Genomic DNA, 26,414 nt, shown 5'->3' on the forward strand with positions numbered 1-26,414 from the left:
TATATATATATATACATATTATCATGTATGAATATATATACATATATATTTATCCTTAGTTACAGCAATCTAGCTTAACCCTTTATTTTACTCCCTTTTTTCAGGCTCATCTAGATAGACACAAAGAGATCTAAACAAAGACAAAGACAATTATCTCTATAAATTCTGGAATCAATGGTTTGGACTTTTTTTAAAAAAAAATTATTTAAACTACCAACTTCAAAGGCTTTTAGATTACTATAGTATGTAATTCTTTCCCAAAAAATTTCTAATCCAAAACCAGTGTATTTTAGAATAGTTCCATATTATCAGTAAGTTTCTTTTTACATTCTAATATTACTGTTTAATTTTTAGAAGCTGAAGTATAGGACCATGAAAAGGAAGATATATCTTAATTCTGTGCCTTAAGATGACAGTTAAGCAATTACAATCAGATTACTGTTGATTCTAAACACATCTCCAGGTATTATTCTGTGCATCATTTACTTTCAACTGTATGCCATTAGGAAGTTCTTAAGCATGTGTTCTTCAGACTTGCTGTAGTGATAAAACAACTGGTACCTGTGTGGTTCAAGAGATAAAAGCATGGTTCAACAGCCCAAAGACACTGAATTCAATTTCTAACTGTGAATTATTAGCTATACGGCCTAGAAAATCATTTAACTTCTTTAAGCCTCATTTCCGAGATAGAAATGTGAGGTAAATAAAATGCTACATTTAAGGACACAGGTACATCAACATAGGATGAAAGCTTTTAAGTATTTTTGGAAAATGTAGGTGATCTGCTTTCTTCCCTTCAATCACTTAGTTCTTTTAAAAGTATTGTAGAATAGTTCATTTCTATTTAGCTTCCATCTGGGTTCCATAGTATGGTTTTCTTTTAGACTCTTTCAGATGGTCGGATGGGGTGAGTAAAGGATGGGTAGAAGGAAGAGGGGGAAAAAAAGTACTAGGGGAAGCTGGTTGCTAGACTGAAACAACAACGATTTAATTCTTAAAGGACATTCCAATTCACCAACTTTTAAGTGGTCAAGTCAGGAAGCTCCAAATCTCTACCAGGTCAGTGGCTTTCTTATGTGTCAGCTGTCTCCAGAGGCAACAAACCAATGCATTTCCACAACCCAAACTGATCTCCTGCAAGCAAACCTTCAGGCTGCAGCTCTTACCCTAGCAGGATCCCAGATTACCAAACTCCTCCCAGTAGCCTCCACTGGACTACTGCCTGACAACCTTCTATCATAAGTGAATCCAAGCATCTGCCTTTTCCAGTTCTCTGTTGTTCATCACCAAAAAGTAGAACTGAAATTTTCAAATAGGACCACCATGATTTTTGCTTTCCAATCTTATTATGTTCTTGAAAACTTAACTTTTAAAAATCTATTGTTTCCCTCCACGTTTTATTGTAGAGGTGTTTTCCAACATCATGTTTTACCTAGTCCTATCACTGAACAATCTCAAAAGATCACTGTCACTCACTTGAATCTGCGCATAAGGAACCTTCTCACGTTCCTAACCGTTACCTGTGGTACCCAGGCTCACACCCATCATCACCTCCTTCCCTCCAGGCTTAGACCTGAGGGGTCTCTTTCTTTTTTATGAGATCCATCCTTCCATTAACTCCCTACTGAGGACGCTATGTCTGTTGTCAGTATTATATCCCAGAATATACCACTATTCTTGGTTCCTAGGATATTCTTAGCATTTACCAACCAAATGGAAGCCCCTCTTCCCTCTATCTTCAGTTTTACTCTCTTCTTTCCCTTACCTGTAAATGTAATGTACTTGCATCCTTCAAAATAAACTATCATTTGAACCTGTATTTATTTTTCTAATTATGCTCTCTTTTCTCGGCTAACCTTCTCTCTCCTTTTTAACCTTCTACTTCCCTTTTTTTTCTAAAGCCAAATATTATTCTTAATTGAAAAACCGTGGGTCTTTTGTGGACTAAAATATGTGTGGACCTAGAAACAACTCATTCTGTCCCTCTAGATAGGAGTGCACAGTGCACAGTGCACAATGAGACAGACAATAAAGTTTCCTGACAAGCTCAGGCTCAAAGATAAAGTTCAGATGATACACTGACCATGGATATTAGGTCTGTATAGCTTGTATCTGTGGTTTCTACTCTCTTTTTCTTCCAGTCACACTTTACTCTGTTCTAGTTTCTACCTTCTTTTAGTCCCCTGAGATTGCTTTCACTGCAGTTCTCTTGACTGAAAAACATGGTGGGCATATTTTAGACCCTGATGCCTGTGTGGTATCAAACATATCTCCCTCGTTGCACTTTCCTGTAACATCCCTCCTCCTCCTCCTCCTCCTCTGACCTTGTCCATCCCTCATTTTCTGATTTCTTCCTGAGTGCCCCCATCCAACATGCTCCTTGGTAGTGTTTTCCAAACTTCTGCCCTTGGCCCGTTTCCAGACTATTTCATGCCTGTGCGTCTCCTCACACTGTCCACTACCTCCACTATTATCTCGCCTTTGCCCTGGGAAATAAAGGCCAGGTCCTCTCTGTGAGTCTCAGGAATGAATCTTGATGAGAGTGAAGAAGTTAGATGCAGTGAAGTAGAGTGAGTGAGAGAAGAGTAGCAGCACATAGGCAAGGCTAGAGTGTCATGTGCTTGGTGAGCTGAGGAGATGGCCCACTGTTAGTGGCCCCCTCCCATAGGGAACCTAGGGAAGGGCAGTTGATTTTTACTGCCTAGGTACAAATCAACCTTTTGTATCAATGGGTTCCATGTCCATGGAGTCAACCAACCACTGTTAAAAAATATTTGATAAAAGATTTTTTCATCAGTACTGAACATGTATACTTTTGTCTTGTCATCATTTCCTCAACAATAGAGTAAAATAACTATTTACATAGCATTTACATTTTAGTATATGAGATGATATACATAGATTATATGCAAATACTACAAAATTTTATAAAGCATCGTGAGCAGCTGAAGTTTTTCTGTCAACAGTGTGTATGTGTGTGTGTGTGTGTGTATGTGTGTACACATACATGTGCATTTGTGCCCCAAAACCAATTTCCCTTTGAGGTGGATACTGAGGAACAAAGTGGTTCACTGGGTTTGTCCAATACTGTACTTTCCTAATAGTACAACAATTATTGAAATGATTGGACCATAAAGTTCAAGCAGACAGCCAGGTAGGGATTAGTGGATATATACAAAGTAGCCAGATTAAGCTATCCTACTTTTCTTCTCTTCTTAATTACTGCCTCATAATTACTCCCTGCATTGCACTGCTTCTGGACCTTGCAAAGACTTCTACCACCATGCCACCATACTAACTAGACTACTTTGCTGCTGCAGCATTAGCCTGGGAGAAGGCATAGCAAGTGGAGGAACTTTGCTCAGCATCTCAAGGCCGGTAAGTGGGGCAATTTCACACATGCATGTAACTACACTCTGTCGTCTTAGCACACCACAACTCAACCTCCATGAAATCTACTGTTGGTTCCCAGTATTTTCTATTTAAAATTTAGATGGTATAAAAATAATATCTCCACACAGAAAGCTAAAACTGTGATATTTTAAAAATGTTAATGGAAGTTTATGTTTTTGTAACTTTAACAGATACTAGAAAATCCAAAGTCCCTTTAGTAGAAATGAATAACATTAAAGTTATTTTAAATGAGAACAATGCAAGCTTTATATAAATTTAATCAAGATGAAACAAACATAGCTTCTAGGAAGTTAAAGAAGCTTTAACAAATGTTCTTTTATTAATGGAATATCCACAAAATCTTGTCAGCTCCTAGATGGAAGTGTTTGCAAAATTACTCTTGTACCTGTGACACGGCACTATGTAAGAATATAGCACTCACCAGAAGATCAGGAAAGCATTAAATACACTGCTTTTGATTAAATGCAGTAGCATTTGTCTTATCTTTATACTTTTAAAGTGCTAATTTTGTAGCTGTCTCCTCATTATATTACTGCCCCTTGATAAAAATAAAAAGCTGTGCTGCAAGATGAGCTCAGGATTAAATTTTCTTCACAAAAATAGGATCTTTTTAGTAGTTCAGAAACTATACCTTACAACAGAGACCATGTATTTTAAAACACAGCTGCAGGATATGTAATGCTTATTTTACTTCTGTGCTGTGAATTTTAAATTGAAATGGGATGGAGCATTTGTGAATTGGGTCACAATGTCAAATACTACAGGAGTCTGTAAAATTTGAATATCTCTAACATCTTAAATTAAATGCTAATGTATATAGCCATACAGCCTGATTTTTCTGAATTCCTCTCTGCTTGTCACACTTTGAAAACTATGGAAAGTTTTCAAGATGCCTTGACCCCAAAATTAACAGAAAAAGGGAAAGGGGACAGGGAGGGTGTGAACATGGTGGAAATATTGAGTCTCTAAAGAAACACTAGTTTTGTGTTCTATGGAACAGAACTAAGCTTCTAAAATCCACATTCTATAATCTATACTACTACTACTACCTCAGGCAAAGCTTGCAAAATACCGGACAGATGCCAATGACTCAATCCCCATCAGTTAAATTGGAAATATTTGATTATTTGGTCAAAGATAAGAACAGCTTCAAACATGTTCATCTGCTCCAATAAATCAGGTACACATTTCTAAATCCGAAATACGGAGGGTGATATATACCTGCTTTATTTAAAGGGACCTATTAGCAAATCTGACCACCCCTCCCTAGTAATGTTTAGATTCACAATTGATTTATTATAAGCTGGGCCTGAGGAAAAAGGCAGATGACTGAAGGTATTACAAATGTCACTGGCGATTTCCTCTTCTCTCCAATTACAGGTATTGTACTGTACACAGGAAAGTGAGTTTCTCATCTCAAGTACACAGTGGGGAGAAACAAACCTGAGAAAATTGATATTGTTTTCATTAAGTATGGTTAACACAGGCTGCATACATTAGTGCAAAAGAAGAACAAAGAAAATATATTTCTATTCACAGTAGGAGACAAAGTGGGATAGCAAAAGATATATAATATGTTGATAGATTTAATAAAATGGAAAAGGAAACATATAGACCCATATTGAAAGGGTAGTCAACTTGATACCAGGATGACCAATCTAGCCAGTCTAAAAAGAGCTCCTGTGCTTTCTTAGGACTCACTGAAAAAGTACTAAGTCGTCATATCTTTAAGACTATGGAAGGGGAACTCTCGAGTTTTTTTTTTAAAAACTAGTTTTACAGTCCCAAACAAGGAATATTTGTCATAATATTGAGAAAGCCATACAAAATTTAAGAAGTACAATGCCAAAATTATAAATAGAGTATAATGAGAAAATATAAAATCAAATAAGTCAATAGAAGGAATCTAAATTGGGAGTAAGCAAATTGCACTGATTTCATAAATCCATCGTTTTTCTATTGTCCAAGAAAGTACAAATATGTTTCTTCTATTACGAAATACTTATTTGTAACCAGCTTGAAATTTTTTTAGCCAAACTTACAGGAGTTAGTCCTGGTGGTTGTTTTCTTAACTGTTGAAATACATATTTAAAGAACAAGGAAAATGTCACCAGATAAATAAGGTTTTTATTAAATATATCCACATGCACTATCATATACACTCATTTTTAATGTTCATTTGGTATATGGGACCAATAATTATTTGACTCTCATTTATCCTTTTCCTTACTATCTTAACTTCATTCATTAATTTATTGAGCACTTAATTCCAGGTTCCAACAATGAAAATTAGTGATTACCAATAATTGATGCATCACTCAGAGAAGCTGAGCCTACCCCTGTCTCTGTAGTTAATGAGGACAGCAGAAGAAAAAGTGAACAGAGTGCAAACAAATGTAAAGCAAGGGAGAATTCTGTCAAAACAGGCATAAAAAACGAGATGATTATTGAGAAAAGCTGAGAAACATCTACCTCCTAAAACTGATTATTTCTTCCAAGTACAAATAGCACAGCTATCGATAACATTTAAGTTATTTATCTTCCTATTCCTCCTTTTCCTGATAACCCAAAAATCCAAGTTCGATCTGAGTTACAATATAGGTATTTATTCTCCCTGTGCAAGAAGATGCAACTTTGTTCCCTGATAGCCAAACTTTTCAAAGGACAGCAGTTCAGGTATTTCTCCACAATAAGATTGAAAGCACAGGTCATTTTGGGGATACTGATAGCAGATGCCTCACAGACTCCTGTATATGCAAAACTGTAGCCAGGAGAGGTTTGGGAGGATATGAAAGTAAGGCAGAACAGGACTAGCAATAAATGGTTAATGTTTGAAGCTGGGTATAGGAATGTGGAGTTCAGTATATTCATCTCTGCTTTTTCTATCAGCAAAAGGTTAAAATGGAAACAACAAAAAGTAAAATAGAGCTCAAACTATATCCCAAAATAATCAGTAAAAAGGGGGTAGTAAATAGGAATGAAAAATTAGGATGGCATGAGTAGTATCATTTATAGATAATACAAACGCTTTGCTTTAGTAATCTAAATTCCTTCCTTCGGGACACAGCATAGCTAATACCTGGATACATACCCCCTTTTATACCCAGCAAAACAGATTTTCTGAGCTCTTATTTCTCCTGAATTATCTCCAAAGAAATGGCTCCTAGCCAGGGATCCAAGGGTAAAAGAAAAAGGACCCTGGGGCTGGGGATTTAGTTCAGTGATTCCACCTCCTGAGTCATAAGCACAAGGACTCGAGTTCGATCCCCAGTACCAAAAAAAAGAAAAAGAAAAAGGACCTCAGAAAACCCACAAAGCATGTGATATAACCCCTGAATAATCAAAAGCTAATAGAAGAAAAACAGGTGTGAGGAGTCATTACCTTCCATCCTGAATTTTTATATCACTAATCACTCAGAAAGTCACAGAACAATACTTTCAATTATACTGTTCTCTATGGAGCATATGCTCAAACAATGATTATTAGCTAAAAATGGCACTGTTGGCTCAATTGTTCAATTATACACGACAATACTACCAAAGCTTGACCTTTAAATTTATGCCACAGTGAGTTTTTCTTTTAATAAATCCAACGTATGAGGTACATTCTACCTGATATCCAAAGAAGACCATCAGCCACATATCCAGCATGACATGAAAGGGATCGGTCAAAGGACTGCACAAAAGTCCATTTATTCTTCTTGGGGCAGTATCGCTCAACTGTAGGCAGAACTTGCCGTAGTTCATTTCTGCCCCCAACTGCATAGAGGTATTCATCCATGGCACCCAATACAAAATGCTCCCGGCAGTTTTTCATGGGTGCAATCTCTGCCCAGGAGTTACTGCGGGGGTCATAGCGGCAAGCAGTCCTCACAGCACATGTTCTGCCACTGGCATGCTCCACTTCCCCTCCTGCTACAAACAGGAAGTCCCCCATGACTGCCACACAGTGATGGCTCCTTCCCACTGGCATGGGAGCCAGCTCACTCCAATTGGCAATGGCAGCTATGAGAGCATTCTCCTGGTCAACGGGATTAAAATACCGAAGTTCCTTGACTTTACAGACCTCACGCTTTTTCCCGCCAATGATATACAGAGTGTCTGACTGGAAGCGTGGTTTAGTCCTGCAGGTCTGCCAGACAGGCTGTGCATAGATGCTCTGGTGGTATTCCAGGGCCTCGTTGACAAGGGCTGTTGCAGTCTCACTTGCCTGGACCAGGGGATGTGACAGGGCAACTGTATGGAGAGTATCCACATCCATTAGGCCAAAGCGGATATACTGCAGAAGCTCATCCATGTACTGGTAATGGCAGTTACGTTCCAACCACCTCACAGCTAGCTGAAACAGAGGGAAGTGGGATGAGAGGAAAAAAGAAAAACAACCACAATGGCATACAGGCAGGTCACCATGTACTCTTTCAGACAATTAATACAATTTTTGCCACAAACCACCATAGCAGTAGAATATTTTGAGACTTAAAAGAAGGACTTTCTTTTTCTTCCTGTATCAGCAGACACACAAAAGAACTCAAGACTGCATTATAGAAATTAGGAGCAATGTTAAGCACCACTACCGGAGGTTGATGATATTTAGAATAAACAGGAATTGCTTTCCAAATCATGACAACACTGTCGTGAACAGCCCATTTGCTTATGTTTCATGCATAAGAGGCTTACTATACCCTACCAGGAAATGTCAATGGTGAACAGCGCCACCACAGCTCGAATAACACATGTCAGTCTGGGAGCAACCTGTGTGCTGTGTCCACACGAGTAAGAAAATATGTGATTACCTGAGACCACAGGGTTAGGAGAAAATCAGTATGACACTAGTAGAATGATTTAGAAAGAAAAATGACTTTCTTCTGCTCCTTTTGTAGGTATAACAGTCAGGAAGCACGAAGAGAAAAAGTAAGATTAGGGCTTATCAATTTTATTTTTTTCTTCAGTTTTCACCTTGAAGACAGTTGTTATCTGTGCATATAAAATGCTGACAACTTGTTAGGGTCATTTTCACAAACAGAATAGAGAGGAGTTTACCTTTGTATTATGGACAAAAGCAGAATATAATCCCTTTTTACTTTCCCTTCCAGATCTTTTTCAAGAACAAAATAAATAAGAACTTTTGGCTATAGGCAAAGAGAATTGACTAAAACTAAAGCAAGTTCACTGTCAAAAATAACAAAACTAAACATTATTTTTAAAATGCCATCAAAAACCAATTCATTTATAGAATAAGTGAAGTAATTAATGTGACAATATTTAAGTTTGGCAAACGTTCCCACTCACTAACATAAAATAATGTGTAACGTTTCCAGTATATTTTATATGAATTATTCTTAGCAATACTTAATTCAACTAGAACTCCTACAGTGGATCTTAAAGAGCAGCAAAAAGCAATGAATCAGAACATTAAATAATTCCTCTTGTGTTTTACCTGCTTTCCAGCTCATGGAATTGGGGCTCTGAGCTTCCCTGTTCAGATGGTGCCTGGGCTACAGGAGGAAGGAGAAGGAAATACAGTATCCTCAGATCATTACCCTTGGTAAAACGATCTGGATTTTCTTCTGGTAAAAAGAATCACTAGGTTGTCTGAGGCACTGAATGATTTCAAACTTTCAGAGTTTCTGCATCCATTTGAAGAATGGCTCTAAATGGCAAGGTGCATTTTGTGCTTATCTTTTAGCTTCCAATTGAAGTTAATTCACTTCTGCTATGCAATGAAGTGCACCTCTTAATTAATTATAGAGTGAAATGAAAAAAACAAGAGAGAATGCCCCTAGTTATCAATGTGGCAGGCACTATGGAAGAAAAATGAGTGAATGTGATTTTAGATGTTTTATAAAAGATGACTTTTTTATTTAAATAGGATATCAGGGTGGGGGATTTAGCTCAGGGGCACCATGCCTGCCTTGCAAGCACAGGGCCCTGAGTTCAATCCCTGGTACCACAAAAGGGGAGGCTCCTACTTAAATAGGATATCAAGGATATCAACCTAATGAAAAGAAAATCTATGTATGGTAACATTAGCAAAAATCAAAGTTGTTGCAAAAAAAAAAAACGTAACTCATCAATCACCAGGTGTCTGCTACAAGTAGAGAGGATTCTCACATGTGGGTATCCTAATCTTTTTTTTTATTTTTTTTTTCTTGCCCCAGCTACAGAAGTTTCAAAGGAAATGGTCCCAATTATTTCTCTAGGAAGCTATTTCAACAATTTAATAAATGATTTTTTTATTATTTGCCCACAGATCCTTCTAAAGTTCCAGAGATAAATTCATGCTACTCAAGGTCATTTCTTATGCACTAGGTACAAATTTCTGAAATTTAATCTTTGATATTGCTCCTAGTTTAATTAATTCCAGTTGGTATTGTTTTGTTCTATAAGCAATTTCTCAGCATCCTTACATTCTTACAGTTCTGTATTTTTCATACACTGTAGTATATACAGAAAAGAGTGCTGTGGCTCTTTTATAGCAGAGTATTGCCCATTTAATTATTTTTCTCTCTCCTCATGAATCAGTTCTTCCTATGTCATAATCAATTTTCCATCCCATCTCTGAGTATTCGTCAGTTAATCTTTATCTCCCTAGCAAATGGTGTCATTAATTACATGACAGGTACACAAGCTTCAACTATATTATGCTTTTAAGGAAATGTCTAACAATTCAAAGTTGCAATGAAATAGTGACCATTGTGATCTATTACTGAATAACTTCTGGTTTTCTATCTACCACGTCATGTTATATCTATGATGATGCTTTCCACCCTCAATTTCCCTACATACTATGTATTATACAGTTTTTGCATTTTCTGATGATTTTTATCTAATTTTTTCCAGCATCTTTTGTAATTTCTCACAGATCTTATATAATTTCACACCTTTATAATTTACTAACATTTCCAGACTACATAAGTCAACCATACTTGGTGGGTTTATCTTTTAACTGTTCCCTCTACTAGGGTGAATTTCTGTCTTACTAGAGAAGCATATTGTTTCAAATTTAAGATACTATATATTTAATTAAGTCAAAGAAATTATGTAATTAATATATAGGACACTTGATTAACTTAATACTACAAGTAATATGTTTTGAGACCCTGGTTCTATGAGGTTTATAAATCAATGACTGACTTACTTATGTTAGCAGTAACAAAAAGCTGAGTATATATAAATACTGCACTTTTGCTTTTCCAATAATAAATGTAAGGTATTACTGTTTTTTGCTTTTATAAAAAGATACAATAGAAAAAACACTAAAAAACAATAATTCTTATTTGGCCCAATAATGAAAGAAATGACAAAAAAAAAAAAAGTCAAACCAATGGATCACATTAAAATGCTTTCTATGGTTTGAACTTAACCAGGGCACTAGACACTGCTGCACTGAATTAAGGGAAAGGTTGTGGAAAGAATCCTGGTACTTACTTGAGGAGCTTGAAGACTACAATAAACAGAAGACTGATTCCTCATTGAGGCATCATAGAACCCACAGTTGGCTCTGTACAATGTTTTGATGATTATACTTGAAAAGACTGTCCTGCAAACTAGCAGCTTTACAATGACACTACAAGGAGAAAGGCTACCTTAAGGGAGGCTGAACTCCTTTTCAATCTTACTCATTCTGTCACACTGCCATCCTGCCCTCTTACTGTAAAGGGGGAAGAAAATGAAGCACATATCCAAAATCATCTCCTACCCTTTTGGTAAAGCCAGCAAGAGTAGAAAAGAAAATAACAATTCGGTTTGGGAGGGCACAAAAAGGAATACTTAGGAAACATGGTAATTAGGCAAGACTTTACTATACCATTTAAAGCATAGTGGATTGTCATGTCAGCAGGAAACTACTCAGGCACCCTGCCTAATTCAATTCATTTGAGCCCAACAGACAATTGCTCCTTTTTAGAAAGAGCATTAGCTAGAGCTTAATCTTAACTCAGCTGGTATCTGTCTCATCTTTGATATAACAGTACCCTGCCATAGTTAGCTCTAAATATTTGTGGCATAAATGGAAAATTTTTACAACTGTTCTTAGGCTATTTCAATTTCTCTTGAATAAACAATACAAATTCTTTTGTCTAATTATTTATCTACCACCGGCTTCAGTTTCCTATTGTATTATGTCATTCTTATGGCTTTCTCATGCGGCCTTTATAAGCTCTCAAAAATCTACACTGAATTTAGAGATGTAAGCCCTTGCTTCCTCCTTCATCATTGGTGCTGGCAACATCTCTTTGAGATTATTAATAACCTAATGAACACTGTAGTCTTTTAAATTCTCAAATAAATAATAAAACTTTCAGTCCAGAAGAAACTTTAGAATCCACTTTATTTAAACTTCTCAATTTTACAGATGGAAATAAAATTCAGACAAGATCATTGACTTAACCCAAGTCATGCAACTAATTAGCAGAAGAGCTACAACTACAGACAGTTTTTAAACTAAACAATGTATTATCTTATTATATCATGTCATTATTTTTCCATCAAAAATTATTTTAAGGTAGATTCCAGGCAAATACACTCAAGCTCAATATGACTTCAGTATTTTTTCAATTAGAAAAATAAAGTCTTTTTTTTTTTTTTGGTTTTTTGAGACAAGGTCTCACTATGTATTTGAGACTGAACTGGAACTCACTATGTAGCCCAGGTTGGTCTTGAACTCACAGAGATCCTCCTGCCTCAGCCTCCCGAGTGCTGGGATTACAGGCGTGCGCCACCTTGCCAAGCTTTAATAAAGTCTATTTTTAAAATAGGTATATTTTATTACCAGATAGGTTGACAATATTTTTCAATAAATCTTACTTAAGGATTACTTCAGAAATATACAACAAATACTTAATGGTACCATTTGAGCTTGTAATTTTTTAAAAATGTATTTTGGAAAAAAATACTTTGGGTATTGAATTATTGTTTCACTTTTCATGGGTATATGTTTTGTTGTTGTTTTGTTTTGTTTCATTGTTTTTTTTGGTACTGGGGATCAAACTCAGGTCCTTGCGCGTGTGAGGAGGGACAACTGAGCAAATCCCCAGCCCAGGCATATGTATTTTAATTCTAGGTTATTCCTTGTTAACTAAAGTTGGCTCATAAATAATATGGAAAGGATAACATTTCTTTTTAGTTTTCTAAGATATCTCTACTGATTGATATCTTAGGGAATATAAAAGTACATAATCCTACATTCTATAAATATTGCTCTAGTTAAATTAACATATGTAATTGGACCAGGAGTGTAGCTCCACTGTGGTAGTGGGTCTGCCTAGCACAAGCAAAGAAATGGGTTTGAGACCCAGCTCCACAAGAAAAGAAAAAAATAACATACATACTATACTCATACATATTTCAGAAATATATCAACTATGTGGACAAATGTTACATTTCCAGAAATATCAATTCCTTGAGTTGTGATCATTTCCTGTTCACATCCAACACTCAAGCTGCTGTTTTGAAAACTAACATGACTGAACCTTTTAAAGAAGCAGATGTTTTGAAGTGTAACTCTGCTTGTTTATGTCCGTATGTGTGCATTATAAAACTTGAAGCAATTCTAAGACAACAAATCTTACCCGCATGGATTTCCAGAAAGTTGATTAATTATGAAGTTATCCCAAATCCCAGAATACACACCAACATGCTCTCTTCGATAGAAGCACCTTTATACCTTGTGAATATACACAACAAGTGTCCTTACAAAGTGGATTATCATCAGATAAACGATCAAATCTTTTGGAGCAATACTAACAAAAGACAAAGCCTATATGACAAAAGTGGTGACTACTTCTTTGTCTTAGTCCACAAATACTCTTTCCTCAAAAAGAATGCTCTTCTCAAAGAACATGTCCACCAGAGCTCAGTAAGCATAGTTTTGTTCATACCCTTCCTCTGCGCCTTTGACCACAGGAGCCTATCTAAATTTTGGTTTGTAGACAGTTTTGCTGAAAGTGCAAAGTAAGCCCTCTCCTTTGCAGGAACCCATGCTGTGAAGGGACACGTTTTTCTGTCCTTGTCAGTCTTGACATCCCACTCAGATAATCCAGGGCACCAGTTTTCCTTAGGTGCCCCCAAAGCAGCATAAATCCCACACTTGTGTGATTTCAGAAATAGACAAAGAAAGGGCAAAGTAGTACATCAACAACTGACATCCCTGAGCCTCCACCAAAGAGTCGGGAATATTAAAGAGCATCTGGGCAACAAGATGTGGGAAGACAGGGTAGTGTGTTTGAACAGAACAAATAACAATACATAGGTAGAATTTTTCCTTCCTAAATAGACTATCAAGCAGAAGCCCACATCCTCAAAGGGAAGTTCAATGATTGTTACATGTAGATCCAGGTACCCTATTTTATGTACTATTTAAAAATGCCTTGGGCTGGGGATTTAGCTCAGTGGTTCCACCGCCTGCCTTGCAAGAGCAAGATCCCAAGTTCAATCCATGGTACCAATAAATAAATAAATAAATAAACAATAAATAAAATGCCGTGAATTGTAATAAACATAAAACTTGAACATGATAACCACCTAAAATTAATATAGCTTCTTTAGACTAAATATGAGAAATTTGTCTAATGTAAGTGAGCAGGTATTGATTTGCGTTGTTATACCCAGCTCACCTCTTTAATGTCAGTCATGTAAAGTACAAACAGTGACATATTAAGTCAAAATAATGACTGCCACAGAAAAGGAAGCTTATATTAATAAATAAATCCACCAAATTTTGTAGTCACATTCTCATCTTTAAGATAGCATTCCTATAAAATCCAAAGCACCAGAAAGTAGGGATGCCAGGTCGGAGTATTTTCTCCTCTCAGAACAATGAAAATGTTACCATGGAGGAATAGTACAAATTACAATAGTGCTCGCTCAAGTGGTATAATTAAAACCATGTTAACAATTTTCTTGTAAAACAGATTTTTCAAGAGAGGTTGCACATTAACCATTATGGCTGACTATAAAAATAGTGTATTTTTTCCTTGAAGAATATTTCAGTAGAATCAAGCCTGATGAGGCTCAATATCATATACTGTTAGTAAAAAATGACTGACAGATTTTATAAACAATATTCAGCTTAGCAGATGTGATAATATAACATGGTCTTTCATTGTTTATTTAAACTTTTATGAAGTTATTTGGTAAGTGCTCTTATTTTCACCTTTTACATAAAATTTGTTCTCTGATAACCACCTTTAAACTTGTTGCAAGGCTCTAAAAGAAAAATCCTTGAGAGTGAGCATGTCTCTTAACCACAGATGAATAAAAAATACATGACGAGAGGAACCACATGAAAAATACTCTAAGGCCGGTTACATTTAAGTTCTGGATATTTATGAAGGTAAATAAAAATTGGCTTGTTTTATTTTGGTTCAGCCTCATAACACACGATTTTTAAGGTAAGTTGTACATCTAGATGAAGAGCAAATAAAGATAGGGAAAGAGGTAGCATTAGTATCCTGCAATATCCATCCTGTCTATGAAAAATGGCTGCCAAATTGAGCAGATCTTAAAAAAGCCAATAAAAAAGCAGCAGGTGGATAAGGGTGACATTTGGCCAATCGTGTGGCTTCTTATCTATAAAAGGAACGAGCTGTTGAGTTGGTGAGTTTCTTCTACCTCTAGGATATATGTCACCTATGGATCACCCAAAATATTCTAAAGTAGAATCCTTCCAAATTCCTATAGGCTGGGTAGGCAACCAAAATTAATCATTGTAGCTAGTGTTCAAACCACAGGTTTTAACAGGATGAGTAGTTTTTATAAAATTTTTTCTGAGAAACAAAGTGATGTCTTTGTCTATAATTCTGTACTCAGCAAAATATAGTCACATGTATGCATATAAAGGTTTATGTGAACACAGAGTCCGGCCCTACACTGAGAATGGGTTACACTAGCATCTTTCTTCCTGGGAACAACTGTGACAAAATTATATTATTCAATCTAACAGCTATCATCTCTTGTAAAAATGAAATCTCAACCAAAGAACAAACATTTCAAATTTCTGTGGTGACTGCTTTCAGGTACTGTTTATTTAAAATCCCAGATGAGATCTTATATGTAAATATAAATATGTGGTATATTGTTTACATAAATTTTATCTCTGCACTATCTGTAAATATATGATGCCTACATATAGACCATACAAAACTTTTTAGATAGTAAGAATGCCCAACAGGACAATAAAATACAAATAATAACACCCTTGCCAATGGTGCTGCAGGGGAAATGAACTCATTCCTGGCTACCTCATATTTGATCAAACACATACACAATTACAGAAATATCATCCTGTAATTGCCTTTCAATGGTCTGGTAACCATCTCTGAACCGACAGACAATATTCATCCATCTAGTTGTCAATGGACGAGATTGCTTCAGAATATTACATGATTCTGGATTAATGCCATGAGATTCTAAGTAAGATGTTAGTGTCCTTTATATTTCCATATCATGTGCTGCTTACTTTACATATGGTCAGAAAGATACTAAGCTTATGTTTTTGGAACAATTTTGAGAGATAAGAGAAAATCTATTTTGTTAATAGAAGAAAATCCTCCTGTTCCATTGATGAACAGAGACTAGCATGTCCTATGTGGGTCACAGCATCTCAAATTATTTCCCAACTACTTCATGCAATGAAGATGCATTATCATGGGGAAGTCAGCTAGAATGGACAGGGAACTCCTGATGCTTTCTTCCATCACTAATTTGTACATGCTCATCATGGTAAATGAGAAAAAGGCAGGCCTGGATGTCAAAAGACATGTTTCTATAACAATACATTTGTGCTATCAGGAAAAACACCAACACACGGAGACTCAATTTTATCATCTGTAAAACAGGGAAGATATTTCCTACTTCATAGGATTCTATAGAAGACTGGGTGAGATAACATATGTGAAAGTGCTTGGGAAACTATGAGAGACAATTACAACAGCAACACAGCACCAAGAGCTGGAGCTATTCCTCGATTCAGTTATCCTTTTGAATTCATTACAAAGTCATCAAATTCAGGCTATTTTTACATAAAACAATATCATGTCAAATTTAAATAAATTTTGAAAGATTATTGTGGATTATAAGAAATATTGTCCAGTATTAAATACTTCAGTTTTAAGGTGATAATAAAATCATGGTAGCAAAACAGATTATGAACTATTTCTTATCACAAGTCAATTTTCACACAAATAAAATTTCTAACCCAGCAATTTAAGTTCTGTGGCTTTGTAAAATCCCAAGTCAGAGAAGCATGAAGGACTGAATAAAAAAGATATACTTAAATGTAGCTGTTTCTGCATAATGCTCAGTATACACTGTCTTTCCCATTTAAAATATAAATTTAAAATATAAAATTTGGGTCCACATGAGTTCCTTTAAATCTCAAAATAACAACTCAGCTAACATATAGCCCACCAAAAAGTGTATACACACCCTTCAGGAAAAGAAAAATAGTATGATGTTTTTTCAACAGATGGTGTTATGTTTATATGGGGGACCTAGAGGATGTTGTATATCACAGAAAACCCACTACACTGCCAGCCCTTAGAGAAGAAACTGAAAATGCATGTGCAGCAATCTCAAGGTTACCCAAGTAGCCATTTACCATGCTAATAAATGTCTCGAAGCTCATGGCCACCACTTTGAGCATCTCTTGTAATTGTAGAGAGCAAAGGTAACATGTTTTAATTCCATGATGTCTCAATAAATTTAGTATTAAAATATCTATACAAGTTTTTCTTTTCTTGGAGTGTGTATATATTTTTTGGCAGACTCAGTATGTATATATGTGTATATATGTGTGTGTGTGCGTGTATGTGTATGTGTATATATATATATATATATATATATATATGGTTTCAGAAAACTAAAATAATGATTGTATGAGTGGATTACTTATGTTTTTCTTTTGTTCTTCTGTAGGAAAATTATATAACCATGAATCTTTTCTTTCAGTTTCCTCATTCATCCATTCCTCAATTTACTGAGTGTTCACTATGTTCCAAGAATGTAACTGATGAGAAAAAAGGTTTTAATCAGCACAGATACATTCTTTTATATTTGCCATTCAACTGCAAGCTCTGTTAATACTATAAAACTCAAAAGGTTTATTCTTGATCCTAAGAATCTTGACAGTTCCCTGTAAATCATATTAATGGGATTCTGAATTCAAGGTGCCAATGCCTACAAACTTGGAAGTTTCGGGTTTTTGTAGACAGAGTATCAGACACATGCAAGACCATTTTTTCCACATTGTCATTTCATTGGTATTTTCAATGGTGTGGGCACATTTATAGTATTTATAGTTTAAAAGAACTGATTAATTTGTAAATATGCCCTAGAGCATCCTGAGAACATCAAGCCTTTGACTATTTCTTTGTGAAGTGATTTACAAATAATGAGCCAAGAGCAGGTTCATGAAATTAAACCTTCAACAGTATGACCAAATGGTCCTCACAGGCTCAAGCAACTGCTCCCAGGTCACTGACAGAGAGTCAAATCCCTCAAATAAGTGGTCCTATGATGACTTTAGATGCTCAGCAAATACCTAAGCTGCATTTAAGAATTTAATGTTGGCCACCTCCAAATAAAAAAAGAATCCTCTAAGGTCACTTGAAACATTGAGACGTATGAAGTGCAGAAACTAGAGTGAGGAATCCACCCACTGAAGTGTGACCGTAAACAATGCCAGGGGCAGACTCCCCTCTAAGGGGACGGAGCATGGAGGCACCGTGCTGTGGGTCTAGGGAAGGAGAGCCAGGGTTTACGCTGCCATGCAAAGGACCTTCGCCCAGTGACCACCTTTGCCATATACATTTCAGTTGGGCTACTGGCTACACATCTTTAAAGAGCACATTTCACACTATATTCTCTAACTTCACTTTATCATAGCACAAATAACTGGGGAAGATGTAATCTATTCCCACTCGCAGTACTTTTGAGGTTAAGTATATAAAATATCTTTATCCACAAAATATACTCTTCATTACAATTATTATACTTTTTTTGGGGTTTTTTTTTTTTTGTAGCTAAACAGAAGTTTCAGAGGATACTTAAGCCCATAAATGGTCAAATGAAATAGTGTTGGGTATAAATGGATCATTAAAAAAGTAAATGTCAGATGAGTCTCCAAACAGAAATCAAGCATGTAAGAATGAAAGCATCAGAAAGACTTGGGAAAGGTTTAGTCTGGATGGGAGCGTGGCCTAGAAAGCCCAGTCTGTGGCCTTCATGCAAGAAAGATGGGTATGTGAGAGGTGGCTCCAAGATTGAAAACGAGTGGTTCAATGGTTTTTGTGAAGATTTAAGGAAAGAGGGACTGCAATGGATGAAGGAACACATGGAAGACAGTGGCTATTACAAACGTTCATCTGTAGGCCTGGTGAGGGGAGGATTGTTTTAGTTTCAGTGGACAATCTGAGTGTTTGCTAAGGAGATAACACAAGAAGCAAATCTGAGGAAATCATGGATCTGATTTTCCATGAAGTTTGGAGGAAGAGCAAAGGGAACTTTTGAAGCTAGAGATAGAAGGACTAAGGACCAAGAACTGGACCCAGCCTGAGAAGCAGAATAAATGCCAGCATAAGCTAGGCAATGCAAGCTGAGATGTTCAGAGGGACCTCCTGATGGGGTCATCTCTGTGGAGGGGGCAGAGTCTTAGTGGACCGAGTCCGTGTGAGAGCACGGGGTGGACATGTGATGGGGGGCTTGTGAGGACACACGAAAAGTCATCTATCTTGGAGATGAGTTTCCCAAACTTCTACTTAAAGACTACACGGGTTGGGGGAGGCTAGAAGCCAGGCAGGTTTAGACCAATCCTAATTTGAAATCATATTTGCTTTAAAAAGGAATGACCTCTGCTTAAGTCTCATCAATTTACGAACATAAAGGATCTACAAAGTGAAATCATTTATTGTCACCAATATCACAATATCACAAATTAAACCTCACACTACTTTTCTGAATACCAAAAATTATTTTATTTGATTGACATATTTATTTGCTAATTGCCTTTTTATTTTCCATTGCTTAAGAGCAAAACATAACTAATTGATAATATTATGAACCATCCCTGAGGGTGATTATATCCATGTTCTCAAGTGAGATAGACACAGATAATCTTTTATGGTCAGTGTGGTAAAGAACCACACACACAATTCTATCCTTATTTGTTTTTAAATAGACATTTTAAATAGCATTTCTATATAAACAAAGCCTTAATGAAAACAGCAACTGGATTCGAAGCCTTAACTCACTTTTGGAGCTTTTTCAGGTGAGACTGAATTATCACCTAATGACTTTCTTTACTATTCAAAAACAAATAGGTTTTAAAAAAAGCAAGAAGTAAATAATGTGAAAATAGGACACTTGCAGTAAAATGATAATCACTATTATGCTACCATTTTAACACTATTCACTTAATTGTTTTACAATTGGCACATGAAAAAATGTTCAAGGCTAAGTAGAAATATGCCCCTGAAATGAGAGGAAATGAAGATAACACAAACAAAAATGCCCAACAATGATTCTAGCTCTCAGATACCTGATATATGAGACTATGACATGCACAGCCTGGAGACAGAAATAAGGATTTTCCTTTATATTTTTCTTTTACTGTTTTTCTTTTCTAAAAGCAACACATAAAAGAAGTATAGAACTCATTACAATATTAGTTACAAGTGGTGGCATCATCATTATTAGATGCCTAGATGGTTCCTACACTATACTTTAAATAGTTACCAGAGTAGGTCCTGAGTTTTACAAATTGAAATCTGCAACTCTTAATATCCTTAGTATTCTAGGGACAAACACCTGTCTCTGTACTGCAGCCCCTACCCACACTTCCCAAAGAAGGACAAGGAGTTGCTGTGCTAGGAAGCAGAAATGTGACAAACTGCTCTGAGATGGGCCAGTGAGAGAAACGTAGGTGAATGGAGCCTGCAGTTCCATCTATGGGCCTATTTTAAATTTACCACATTTGCTGGATAGCGTAAGAAACAGTGCAGAACTGTGTGAGCTGCTGCATTAGCAAACTGGCCAAAGTATGGCTGTGGTTTATACTTCCCCGCTGCATAATCAGAATGGAAACATTTGCTCTATTGGAAGGCAGTGATAAGGATGGATTTTTTAAGTTTGCATTTTTAAGTGAAAATGAAAGAAAAATGCTCTTCTAGATGTGTTGTGCCTTTGAGCTCCATCTGAAAAAAAAAAGGAAAAAAAAAAAGGCAGAGAAAGCTGCTGTGAAGGTCACCGAGTGAAAGAACTTCCTCAGGGCACAGAATAAATTAAATCCCAAGGAAAAAATAAAATGTGATTTCCAGAGTGTGAGGCACAAACTCCAAATGACAATGATTGACAGCCAAACTATATCCGTGCAATATCCAAGACTGCACGTTCTCATTTACCTCAGTGTAGCCAGCAAGCGCCCATTAAACATCCGTCTGATGCCCAAATTAACCTTCTTGGCAAACTGAAAGAGGCACAAACTATCATAATCAACCTTTCATTATCACAGCAGCCTCTAGTTAAAGGGTCAGAATAATTGTGCCATCAGAGCCTTGATTGTTTTCAATCAACAGACGGCTAGAGTGACAGCTCAGTGATGGAGGAGTCTGATGAAACTGCACCAGGCCTAATCAGAGCAGATGAAAGGAAGGCATGATTGGTGCAAATGAACAGTCGTGCCTCTCCTTTTCATTTACAATCTGAAATTACTCTTAAATTTGTGGGGTTTTTTTCCTCCCTTATGAGTACCACTGAAAGAATGTTTGACTTATTATGAGTTCTGACAGTGCAGAGTTATAAAACACAGGTAGGGTTATCAGCTGAGGCTTTAAGTGGGTATTCAGCATAATTCTAACAAATTCACTCTTGAAAAGCACAAAATGACTAAAAAGACTTCCAATGACCTAACCTCTCAGTACTGTTTGATTAGCAGACCCATTTATTCTGCTGGCATTCTAAACGATGAGAAGATAAAACAGAGGACAGGAACATCTTGTAAATGTTTTCTCTCAACCCCAGTGCTCTGTTTACTTCAATATTAGTTCCTCTGCCCAGATCCTTACAGTTTTTTAAGAAATATAAGAACATTAAGAATATCAAAGGAGTTCATTCATCACAGGGCGTTTGTCAAATAAGAGTCATTTTTGGTTAATAACCTAAAGCTACACTAGGAACTATGATGTAGGAAAGGGCCTAGAATCCACCCAACTCATTACTGACATTAAAAAGAATATCTATGGGAAGAGAATGAAAATTATGTGATAGGGCAGGCTAAATTTGGTATAACAAGGATTTTGATAAAGTTGAAATAGTACAAAATTCAATTTACATAATTGCTTTTGTCAACAAACTACAGATACTAACATCCTTAAAACATTTAGTGATGAATGCAATTCATACTTGTGCTGTAGCTGCAAAGTTAAGTGTCTAACTTCTATTTTCTTTTTAAATTTTAAAATCAACTATCAATCATGGGAATGCTGTGACTTAAGTCAGTACCACCGAAGGAAAGCCTTTTAGCTGCAAAGATTAATATGTATTTAATTAGACAGACAGTCAAAGACAGACAGAGAGAGAACTTCAGGGATTTCAGATTTTAGGGATTTTGATCTTTCTGAATTTCATCATTCTGGATTATGGCACTGTGGATTGTGTCTTTTGGGATTATGTTCCACATCAGTATAAGACAGAGGAGAGGGTGACTGATGGCTCAGGATTCAGGGAAGTTTTTAAGCTCTTTACGTGAACTTTTTACATAAAACTTATGCCATTTTATTTGCTAAATTATGTGTTGAAATAAGATTAACTTATGTAATTACATAAGATTAAGTTATGTATTACCAAGTGAAGAGTTATTTAAACAGCCTGAGTTTTCCATGCAATAGTTAACAAATTTGTTCTGAGAACTAGACCTCATTTTCTGGGTCAATTTTTCACCACTAATGTACCCAGAATGTGCATTACATACATATACAGTCTTACATATAGAGATAGACTTTGAGCAGAACACTGCCAGATCTGCCTGAAGACTTTTTATAACATTTTAAAGTGTGTTTTGAAGACAATGTTCAAAGGAAGATAGCCAACAATTGGTTCAAATGAGTATGTTTTCCAAATCCATCCTTGCTCTCTACACTTCCTCAAGTGCCTAATACCTCTGCCAGTCACTTCACTTCTTGAATGCTCACAGGCACCTCCAGCAAGCTGTATCAATGTGGAGTTAGTTCCCTCAGCGTAACGTTGGTTTATTGAGCATGACTTCTACCTAGAGGCAGTTTGTGTACAGGTCAAATAGGGATGTCTTTGGTATACTGACTGCACATACGGTTTAAAACAGGATTTCCCAGCTGGTTCACAGAGTGAGAACATGAAAGACAGGCCAGTTTGGGTATATGGCCCTACTCTGACCCCCAAAATCCAAGGGGCATGGAGTTAATCATTCTAAAGAACTACATAGCCCTCATTATTGCCTAAATCCTACAGGACAAGAAGAGCAGAAATATTCCTCAGGGGACCTGGCAAACCAATGAGTCAATCCCTCTTTGATTGTTTATCCCTTATTAGATTTATTTGGGGCTTTATTCCAAAGAGTCCACAGTCCCTCCAGTGAGCAAAATAAAGAATCCTTTACAGTCCTCAGATCCAGTGCAAATCTCCCAGCCAAAGAAAGGGATGCTTAAGTGTATTTGCCTGTTAACTATGCATCAACCTTTCTGGATGGAAAGCTTTAGTTTTACTTTCAGCTGTGAGTAATTTCCCATTGTGATTGGTTGACTTATAGTCAATTTAGTATAATTAATGCCAAATTACATGGTAATTCACATAGAATTACAAATTAAAAGCTATATTAAGAGCAAATGAATTAATCAAAATTAATGATATTATACTCACTTGCTTTAAAGTGTTAATAAGATAGGTCTTCCTAAAACATTTAAACTTTAGTGCACCATGCATCACTGCTTTAATTACCTGCTTTCTTGTGTGGTCAGTGGAGGTAGTGCATGGGCATTTCTCATCAACAAGATCCCAAACACAGAGGCTGTACTCATTCAGCCTCCAGCATGCAGGGCTTTTTTGGCTACTGTCCTTGAAGCACAGGTAATAAAAGTCTTTACCACTCACCAAAACTGACATAACATTTTTTATAAACAAAGCGGAACAATGTTAGAAATCTTTGATAGCTACCTTTAGAACTCATCAAAATCTTTTTTTTTTCCTAAAAAACACTATCTTTCTCTACCAGAATATCATCACCCACTTGCAGTCTTTCTGTGTGCCACTCCATGTGACATGAAGGGATGGCCAGACCAGGGGGCAGAGCTTCACCACAGAAGATGCACACTTCTGTATTATGGGCACAAAAGTCTTAGAATTATCTTTATTGATAAATGTTGCCACCAATTGTTATTTTAGAATAGCCACTTTTCTGGGTGTGTTGAATTCAAATATTGTTTATTTCTTGTAAGCAAAAATCTTGAAGGCAAGGAGGAAGAAATAATGTGCATGGATGTCAGTATTGAGCGATAAATGTGGAGGCTTCTTCAGATATCTCTTTTGAACATAAATAACTAGAGTCTCTGGACAACTCCACAAAGAAGTTTAGATCTTCTCCCTTAGCATATCTTGACCATGATTAGACATGGCCTACTAGCACACCCATCATGGCCACTCAACATGCCTGATATTGCCAGACATGGACCTATAAGTTCATTCGTAGAAGAGAGAGGCTAGCATTTATCAGGGTCAATACATTAATATTTTCTCCCTTTCTCTTAAGTCCCATATCTAAGCCATATCCAACTGACCATTTCTGCTGCATAAATTTCTAAATTTTCAATATACTGAGCATAAAACGAAAATGTAATGACTAATCATTTCCATTCCTTTCATCCAATTTCTATTTCCACATAGGTACAACAGCCCGTGGGCTTCTATAGTCTATATCTCTGTAACAGAAAAAGACACTCTGAGTTCTCTCTTCCATTGATTTAAATCTCTTGATAGGATTTTAAAATAATTCTCCCTTATCAGCTTTTATTTCCTGCTTTACACTTCACTTCCTGGAACTTCATAGAAATGAATGATAGCTTCCTCTCTCTGCTAGAATTCTCTATCATCCTCCTTCCTCTATCTATCTGGAGCTCCAATCTTCTAGGCTCTGATCAAAAGAGATCCTCAGAAACACTTACCTGTGCTACTTTTATTGGGGTCATTTTTGCAGCTTCACACAAAGTTGCATAATGTGTGAAAATAAAAATGGATAATATATTAGAAATGGAAGCCAGGCATGGTGGCGCATGCCTGTAATCCCAGCACTCAGGAGGCTGAAGCAGGAGGATCACTGGGAGTTCGAGACCAGCCTGGGCTGCATAGTGAGTTCCAGGTCAGTCTCAACTACATAGTGAGACCCTGTCTCAAAAAAAAAAAAAAAAAAAATTAGAAATGTCTACTGCTGATACACTTACTATAGAGCAATATATAAAAACCTCTAGCTTAGAAGATGTATAAGGTACTTTGAAATCTTGGGTTTTTAGGGATTGCAAGAGAACACAGTAAGTCTCACTGAAACTTATACTGTGAAGTGAGTCAATCACGGGAACTCTGTGAGCTACAGTTTTCCCAGTAAAGTTAGGGTAAAACTTGCCTCATCAGCCTTAACAAGGCTGATGTGAGACTCAAATGAACCATGCAGAAAAAATGTTTTAAAATATGAAGCTCTGCAGGCTTGTAAAGAATTGTTATTGTTGTTATTATTGATAGACTTCTGTGCCTAGCCTCAGGGTTTCTACCTCATATATAGCTTATGGTTGGGTTTTATTTTTAAATCCCTGATAACCCAGGTAGCAGCTATATTACTGCAGGCCACCAATGCATAAGTAATATTCTCCAGTCATCTTTTTCCTTCTCACAGCAGCAACAACAAAAATATCAGTCTGGAAACAACATGAATCACAATGAAAATTAGAAGCAGAGAACATAAATATGTCATATCTCATAAATCACCTTGTTCTGTTGTGCTTGTTCTTTAAAAAGAAAAAGAAACTATTAACTCATGGGAACAGCAGCACATGAATACAAGTTGGGTCTCCTGTAATTTCTGATAATCACTGCCCCTCACAGCTACTTGACAACATATAGCTCTAGTGCTGAGGATTAGCTGGAGCAAAGTCCCTCCGAAATGAATGCGTCATGTGTCTCACAAAGGCATACAGCCCCGACAAACAACAGCACAGACACTCGTCAGGCTACTCAGGATGAATCCTCAAAGAAGAATTAGCTGAGCAGAGATGGGATATCCAGAGATGAATATCCAGCTTCAACACCAATACTGAAACAGCAGTGTTACTCAGTGTCCAGCTGGGGGCCCTGAGAAGATAAAACACCCTGGGGCAGCACTATTTGGGATGCAAAGGAGCCACTGTTTATTCTCTTCACTAACATCTAGTAAGAAGGAAATGGAGATATTCTCGTCACACTTGTATAAAACACTGTATATAGCTGTAAGGAACTGTAGAAGTTTCGCGAAGGAAATTGAGCAGTGATACAAACTTGATTAGCTTAAGGTAGGGTAAGTCAAAAAAAAAAAGTAGAACCAGATATGAAGATGCCCTGAAAGTGTTTATGTGGAAAAAATATAATAATGATGCTACAGTGTATGTATGAAATAGGATTGAGGAAAACAGAAACATTATGAAAGATTACAATTTTGTAGATAAGAGTTCTCAGTCCATAGTATTGTATTCTATTTCTAGTTGCCACGTTCCATGTAGTATTAAAAATGTGAACACTATCTATATAATTTTTTGACTAAATAATTATCCAGTCTGATTTCTATGATGGGCTTATATCACATAGATTGGCAAAAGTTTGCAAATCTATTTAGAGGGTACATGAATAAGAGCTCAAAATGAACAAGGCATTGAAGAAAAGGCAAAGAGACCTTAGTGCTATGGAAAAGTCCAAACAAACATTTCATTTTCTACTGCCATATCATTTCAACCTCC

General features: G+C 36.5%; 1 protein-coding gene across 8 annotated transcripts in view; it reads right to left on the minus strand.

The window, feature by feature from the left end:
- The window catches only part of Klhl32 (kelch like family member 32), a 197,727-nt gene that overhangs the window by 20,491 nt on the left and 150,822 nt on the right, over positions 1 to 26,414 (minus strand). For 4 of the 8 annotated variants that reach the window (XR_004517174.1, XR_004517173.1, XM_010637361.2 and 1 more), the window contains one exon: positions 7,027 to 7,753. The exons of 2 other annotated variants lie outside the window; for them this stretch is intronic. Coding sequence is in view for 4 of the 6 variants with exons in the window: in XM_010637361.2 (XP_010635663.1) it covers positions 7,027 to 7,753 (727 nt within the window). In the remaining 2 variants the exon portion in view is untranslated. Of the gene's footprint in view, positions 1 to 7,026; positions 7,754 to 26,414 lie in introns of those variants that run through there. 2 more of the 8 variants (XM_010637362.2, XM_019209472.2) reach the window with 2 other exon arrangements.

Source organism: Fukomys damarensis, unplaced genomic scaffold (genome assembly GCF_012274545.1).
Source record: "Fukomys damarensis isolate Sample0158 unplaced genomic scaffold, DMR_v1.0_HiC HiC_scaffold_14, whole genome shotgun sequence".
Lineage (NCBI taxonomy): Eukaryota > Metazoa > Chordata > Mammalia > Rodentia > Bathyergidae > Fukomys > Fukomys damarensis.